Source organism: Triticum dicoccoides, chromosome 1B (genome assembly GCF_002162155.2).
Source record: "Triticum dicoccoides isolate Atlit2015 ecotype Zavitan chromosome 1B, WEW_v2.0, whole genome shotgun sequence".
Lineage (NCBI taxonomy): Eukaryota > Viridiplantae > Streptophyta > Magnoliopsida > Poales > Poaceae > Triticum > Triticum dicoccoides.
The window spans coordinates 658,360,651-658,368,523 of record NC_041381.1 but is presented as its reverse complement, the minus strand read 5'-3'; the positions used below and the strand labels follow the sequence as shown (position 1 = coordinate 658,368,523).

The window sequence follows — 7,873 nt, the reverse complement described above, 5'->3', positions numbered from 1 at the left end:
CTCTTCCTTGGGATCTGGATGACTTCGCTGTTGTTACCAGTGGTGTATGGGCATTGGAACTTCCTCATTCTAATATCGTCAAATGGCTTTTTGTGTACCTCGTTGTTGAGCAGACTGTATCCATTGCAAAGGCTGGAAGCATTGCATCCTTGAAGTTCTTCTGTGACAATTGCTGCAGTTTACAAGCAGAACACAAAATAATGAAGATAAAGAAACCACCAAACATCCTGGCAATTCATCTGAAACACTTCAAGTACAACAATTTGTCTTCGGGTGGTGAGCACAATATCCTGTTTTGGCGGTTCTTTCAGAATGGTTTTCCAAAAGTATTCCCTGCTGCTATATCATCAATCGAGCTGCAACTAAGGGGTAAACTCTCAGGCCATCCGAGTAGCATTGCAGAGAATGATATGTGCAATCATGACACCATGTGGTGCATGGATGATATTTTTCCGAGGCTTAAGAGAGGTTGCCTTGATAATCAATGCATGGAGCACGCACATTCAAAATTTGACGCTCTTGTCCTGAACGACACAAAACTGGAATTTGTCGGTACATCCTGTTGGGGAGCTTGTTTCTTTGAAGTTGATTCAAGGTGGAGTTCCCTTTCTTGGAAGTAATACTTATAATGGTCGTCACATGGAACAATTATGGACTCCTGGAGGCAACACTTCATCAGCATGGCCTTCTGCATCATTGGAAGAAATTGCTATCTACCAATGAATATTGATTGGTGGTCAGAATTCAGTGGACGCAACTGAGCTCCCGTCTAGCTGCGAGCCAATCCCTTTTCAAGGAGGGAGGTGTATTATGGTTCCCACCTACATCGACCACCATTACTACTACCTCAACGCCTTCCTCGACAAGATTCACTTCGTCCACGCCTACTACCAAGTTCAAGCCTGCACCGGCCACAACCAGCACCTCGACTTTGTTTAAGCCACCTCAGCTACCACTATTACCAAGAAGGCTACCATTGCGACCCTGGCGGTACAAGGAAGCATCGCTCTCCAATGTCGGCTTGGGTAGCCGAGTTTCAAGGAGGGAGAAATGTCACGGGAACAACTACATCAAGCACTCTAGGTGAAGCCCAAGGACGACCCGCTCAGCCCAAGCGAGAGAAGTAGCCCAACCCAAAGAACATAGGAGCTGACTAGGTCCAGTAACAGAAGATATATGTACCAGTCATCTTGGAGAGGATTGACGAACATAGTAGCAAAATTCAACTTGCTAAACTGTGTGTTTCTCTGAATCAATTCTCAGCTCACACTTGCATTATTTAGTGCACCTGAATAGGCAATAGGCATCAAGTTAATTTTGCTCTCAGTCACACCCCCACAAGATACTTGGCACATATTTCTCAAGAGTATCCCCGTGTAAGCACGTTACAGCGAAATGCAAGCAGTGTGAGAGAAATGGTCAGCACCATGCTACCAGCTAATGCAAAACGTTGTCGCCCAATTCTGCATGCTCAACTGGATTCACCTACATTGTTGGCCGGTTGATTATCTGGTTGCCATGTTTTGCGTATAATGTCCAGAGATTTAGTTACCAGTCAAACTAATGACACCATTTGCAGCATTTGCTCACAGTTCACAGACCTACCGGCTCGAAGTTGTCAACGCTGAGTGAAGAAGCACAGCGCAATGCAAAGCAAACCAACCTACTCACTTGCACCACATCATTGTAAGAAAAAGAAACTAGTCTTTTTCCATGCCTGAAGCAGTTAGGTTACCAATGGGGTTCTAATTCTGACGTTAAGGTCATCTGCTTGTCTCAGCTGACTTGTTGTTTTTTTTCATACAGAAAGGAGGGCTGGGGATTGTGATTACACTGTTGATTGCCTCACCAGATGTTCTGTAAACAAGGGCATAAGGGGAAAGAAGACTGAAGATTATTCCAATCAAAACGCATGGAGAACCGGCTGTTATTTCTCAGGTTATTCCAATCAAAGGAGCCAGCAGCTCGGAAAGTGCAACTTATTACATGCCTCAAAGTTGAGACCAAAGCTAAGGTACCCACACCCAATCGTGCATAGCTGATAATTCTAAGCACCAATCAGCATATCAGTACTGCTCTGGGCCTCTGCTTGTTCGACTGGCTTGCGGTATCCTCCACTCTTGATCCTCTTGAAGGACTGGATCGGCGACAACAGCAGTTCCAGCGGTGTGACGGGGCTCAGCAGCGATGAGTACTTGCAGGTATTCCCAGGGATTTGCATGTGTGCAGCGGTCAGGAGGCATCATACCTGCAATCTCTCCCCCCATCCCTAGTGACATTTTGGAGAGTCAGTCGAGGCTCAAGATACCTGCAGTATCTTTGCCATCTATCACCCCACAGTCAATAGGAAAGGGGAGGTGAGAATCAGCGCTATCTTTTGTGAAACCAGCTTCAGCTCTTCTAAGGGGGACTCTTTGAATAGGATCATCCACTTTTTGAGAGCCAAATGAATCTGCCACCATATCTGCTTAAGGTCAGACCACAACACATTATTAAAAACCATAGAATTTCTGAACTTCCAAATGCACCACATAACACAGGCACAAACAGAGTTCAAGACCATCTTTTTCTTTTGAGCTGGCCAGAATCTAGCAATTGATAAGTAGTTGTTGCCCAGATCACAAGAGAGAACATTAGATATCTCAAGCCAGATTTGCTTAGCAACAACACAGTCAAACAGAGTTCACCAGATAACCTGTTATCTTCTAACCTTTTATCACATTTTAAAGTGGTTGGTTTCCTTTCTCTAATCCTGAATTGAAATGAATAAATAGATCGATGGACTAAGCAGCGCTCAGATGAACTACCCAAGGCCTGTAGAAGTTTGAGAAAACAACTTGAGGAAATTCGAAGAAGAGCTTGCAAGGTTTTCTAAAGATGGGGTTCCTCTATTGGATCCGGAAGAAGATGAGCTTAAGGACAGAAAACGAGTTCTTCGTAGGGTGGGGTAACACATCCGATACCTAGAATGATGTTATCCTTTGCAGTGCTTGCTCCTTGGAAAACTTGCAACATGAACTTTCTTGGTACGGTATGTTGAAAGTATTACGCATTGTAGCGTTCTTGTGTTCCTGACAACAAGCCTTTGCGGTGCTGCATATCAAACTGTGGGTTCTAGGAAGTGTTCTTTTTCTGTGGAATATATGTGCAGGAGAACAAGTTCGTGATCTTCTGCTTGGGCGCCTAGTAAAGACAAATACATAACACAAACTGTTTTGCTCAATTGGATGACCCATTGGCTCGTTGACTCTAGTGCTGATGACTAGATGTTCATCAGTTGCGTCGGTTCAAAGAATTTATTTGTCACGTCAAGTTCCAACCTTTTTGTGTTCCATCAGTGGGTGCCTGTTCATAAACAAGTTGATGCTCCTGAATCTGTGGAGGTGTTTGTAATGATCACTGCCATTTTTTAGATTTGTGCACACTTTCTAGTTTTTCTTCAGAGGCTTTTCTAGTTTACATGTACAGATTCAGTGGAATTAGAGGTGTCAGCTAGTAATTCCAACCACTGGAGTTATTACTTGGCTAGCTTAGATTTATAGAGGTTTCTGTCGTTCGACTGAGATAAGGACGACAGAACAAGAAGTGACCATGTTGTCTTCATTACAACTGAAGTCGCAAATGTTCAGGCATACATACCATCAGGTTTCCAAAGTACCGTACTAATTTAAACGAGGCACAAAGCGCTTACAACTGAAGTGCCAAACCGGTCATCGAGTTTCAGTAGTTATATTGCACATCCAGGCTGTCAATTGGTGTTGGCCCCGAAGACGCACGCAATGCCAATGTACACCATGTACACGCTCAGCATGGACGAGATGGCCATCCCGGTCAGCATCGCAGCCATGGTGCCCTGTGGCCAGCAGTGCGCCTTCCCCATCCGAAGTGACACGGCAAGCATAAGGCTCCAGAAGAAGCACACGGTAAGTCCCAGCTGCGACACAGCAGCGATGAAGACGAAAACTCGGCGCATCACCGGCGCCGCCGCGGCCACGGGTGGCTCCGCCGTCTCCTCCTTCTCAGAAGCGCCGAGCAGCGACGCGAGGTACTGCGTGATGGCGATGGCCAGGCCCACGCCTACCACCGCGTACAGCCGCGCAATGTCATCGGGAGTGACACGGCAGGTTGATGTCGATGCACTGTGCAAGAGGGACTTGTTTGGCACCATGGTAATCCCCAGAAAGGCAAGCAGCAGCCCCAAGCCCACCGTGGCGGCCGTGACGTTGAAAAGCTTGCTGATAGACTTGAGATCATTTCCTGTAAGTACAAAGTGAGTACTCCATTAAGTAGGTGTAACAGTACGCATCTGAAACATTTAGAATCTGAATGGATATTGAAATCCTAGGATGAAATTTTGCAGAGAAGGCCGTGATGAGTATGCATTTGACATACCTAGGAGACCGGGCAGTGCACGCGTCCCACGGTTGGCCGGAGGCTGCTCTAGGTCCCGAGCGACAGTCTTCTCCTGCGTGGAGTCACCAGGGCGGCGGGGGTCCTGAACCAAAACCGCCAGCAGCATGTCATACAGTGCTAAGGAACTTGGACAAAAAAAGTCAATGGTTTTGAATTTGACGTTGCGATGATAAGGACAAACTGCCTCCGGTTTGGACAGTGAGAAACTCACTTATTGCTTAGGTGCAAACTAATAAATAGATAACAACTAGATAAGCAGCGTTACATAACGGTGTTAAGACAAACTTTACACGTACAGTGCGACTTACTAACCACTAGTACTACGTGCGTGCCAAGGAGAGAAAAGAGAGAGCATTCACACATACCACCTCCAAGATCTTCTTTCCCTCGTCCCCTCCTGTGCTGGCGCTCGCCTTGTCCTCCTGCTTGTGAGAACCCTCCGGCTTCTGCTCCTGTTGTAGCGAGAAGAACAGAGCTATGTCAGAAGTGCTAAGAAACTTGTGGAATCAGACTTGAAACAAAGTAACAAGCATAACAGTAACTCTTTTTCAGCAAAATACTAGAGTTTTTGTGGTACATAGCCAACCCAGCAGCGGACATAGAAGAAGCAGAAAGAGGGATACAGAAGTTCTGTAGACAAATGTTCAGAGTAAGGTTGTAGCCTATTGGTTGAGCTTTTGTGTTGTCCTACTTTTTGACCAAACGCAGCCAAAATGCATGGAAGAGACACGGAAAGAACTCTTAAGAAGTTTGAAAATGAGAAGGAGAAAGGAAAATAAATTCCTAGGAAGTAATTACAAATGCACTCGTGTATTCACGGCTGAGCAACTACCCCAGCCACAAGACCCCTTTGATTATTCTAGCCTATAACCAGGAGTTCAGCTCATCAAATATGGCACTGCAAATGCCCAGGAAATCAGTTGGCCCTCAGGTTGAAAATTCTGTTAGCTCATATAGTACAGTGAGGTGAAGTCCTTCCTTGGTTGAAAAGGAATTCCATCCATGGACTGCAACCACCAGTTTAGTCAGAGAATCAGTGTCATAGGCCGGCCTAAGGTGGAATGGGTAATTCGTCTTGCTGTGCTTGAAAAGCGTTGGGCCGGGTATGCAAAGGCGAGAAGCCCAGAACCATTCCATCCAGGATCCAGCCAATGATCATGCCAAAAGGATGGTCTTGACCTCCAATCTGCCAGCACGTACGTTGAAGCACAAAAGATGGCCTTGACCTCCTTACCAATTGGCGCCAAGGTTTGTCCGTCCGGGCAGCTGGAGTACTGCCAAAGCCACCTCAACTTGAGTGCATTGCTTTGGCGGTGAAGATCATGGATGCCAAGCCCAGAAGTGCAAGAGGGACCAATTTACTAACCACTTTCCTCCAGTAACCGAGTCAGCGAGCCAGCCCAAATAAAAAAGCCAATCTTAATCTATCAATTTGCTTCAACACCCATTTAGGTTGTTCAGCAGCAAGCAACTGGAAAATGGGCATAGCAGACAGGACGAATCTGACCAGGACAATACTGAATAGGGATGATCTTGCTAGCTCTTGAGCTTGTTACTTTTCAGACCCGTGGCATTACCAAATAACTACAGAATTTGAGAGACGGCGGAGATTTCAGAAAGCAAAGGCTGGGTGAAGATGATCGATCCATGAGAAGCGCGATGTTTCACAATCTGACGGCCCAACGGTGCCAACAGCACATTAGTTTGATTAAGAGCGACATCCATGAGAGATGAGACGGCCGAGGCAGTCCACCACCAGGACAAAAAAGAAGAGGGAAGAAGGGGTCTCCTTGCCGCAGTCCCCTGCGGTGCAAAATCTGATTTGTGAGTCCAGAATTGACCGAATAGCGCTGAAATCCATTCCCACCAACAAAACCCAAAAGCTCTATTCCATCAGCCGTGTGAAAAATTCCCAAGATACCGAACCAAATGCCTTTGCTAGATCCAGCTAGCTTGAACATAATGTAAGCGATTTAGACTCCTTACATTATCGAATAGCCCCGTCACTCTGTTTGTGCATCTGACAGAGAAAGCGTTCCCCACACTGTCATCAGTCCAAGTGACCAGCAAATCACCACGAGGCACTGGTTCCATCAGATGGGGGAAAAAGGAAACCAGTGACGAGGACGAGCAGCCACAATGGCGGACACGGGGGCGAGACATTCATATACTAACTCATTTCCGTTGTTGAAGAAATCACATACCCCAAGAGCCACGATTTCATCCTCCTTGTCTTTTCCCGCGCTGCCGCTCGTCTTCGGCTCCTCACCCTCCTTCTGCTTCATCAAACCAAGCTCCGTTTGGGAGCTCGCTCCTACAAGACAATTGCCCTATGATTAGTGCCTGGAAGGTGGAAATGCATCAAATAGCCTGCACGAGTACATACTAGGAACACGGCTGCTGCTGCCTTGTCCCTCCATGCTGGCTTGAGGTGTTCCCTTTGCAAGTTGGAGAAGAAACAAGGGGAGAAGAAAGAGGGGGCGCTTACGGTGGCCTGGGCAAGTACAATACAGGATACACGGGCTAGTTGATATGATATGGCGCAGAGGTGCATGCGTGAAGTACTGTGCTGTAACAGTAAAATCTCATAGCAATAGTACTGTAACTCCTACACAGCATTGGTACGCGCATGAGATGGGATGAGAGAGAGAGAGAGAAAGGTACGCGCAGCCGGACGGGCCAGGGGCGGTAGGCTGCTGCTGTTGCTTCATTGCACACACCGGCCGTATCTTCTCAGTAATGGACTTTGATCTCCCCCCTCTCTCTCAACCGCGCGCTCTCTCTCTCTCTCTCTCAAGCTAGGATTCTGACCAAAGTAGGAGCATGATTACCCTACAGAAGGTCTTCTCTCTCGCTCCATACTCCACCCATGGACCTATCTGTCCCTGCAAATCATAGGTTCTTCCTGTTGAAGGCCCTGTTCCCTTGTCTCTCTCTCTCTGCCCTCCTCTCTGTCTGCATTGAATGTTTAGGAGCCTGCAAGAGCTCTCGCGGAACACCATCAAACGCGTCTCCTTTTGTGCTGTAGTGCTGATAGGTAGGAGAGGAGCGGAGAATAACTCCTGTAGTCACATGGAATGCTGCGTGGCCGGAGGTAGGCAAAACGGTCACACTGCAAGCACAACATAAGTACTAGTAGGTACTTCATAAAGAGAAATACCAACAGAACAAGATAGGTGGCCAAAAGTTCGATCTGCCCGATCCAACATTGTATAAATTGATCATGGCCCCAAGGGTTTAGAGCTGTAGATTTTGGCAGGGAAAACTAAGCATGGCTTCAGCAATCCCTGTTAAACATATATCACGCCTTATCATGTTAGAGTAGTTAGGAGAATCCAGGTTGTTAGAGCAAACTCCAATGGGGCGACCCATTTCGTCCGCCCGTGTCCGTTTGGGTCGGCGCGGACAAAAGTGGCGGCCCAACGCGTCGACCCAAACGGACGCGCGTCCGTTTTTCGTC

General features: G+C 47.0%; 1 protein-coding gene across 1 annotated transcript; it reads right to left on the bottom strand.

Moving 5' to 3' along the window:
- Positions 1-3,569: 3,569 nt before the first annotated feature.
- On the bottom strand, positions 3,570-6,899 carry LOC119311401. Its single transcript, XM_037587043.1, has 5 exons — positions 6,800-6,899; positions 6,618-6,727; positions 4,779-4,865; positions 4,393-4,495; positions 3,570-4,257 (listed from the first exon to the last, which is right to left on the bottom strand). Exons 1-5 carry the CDS (start codon positions 6,831-6,833, stop codon positions 3,749-3,751), a joined length of 843 nt encoding a protein of 280 aa, XP_037442940.1. The 5' UTR covers positions 6,834-6,899; the 3' UTR covers positions 3,570-3,748.
- Between the last annotated feature and the right edge of the window lie 974 nt (positions 6,900-7,873).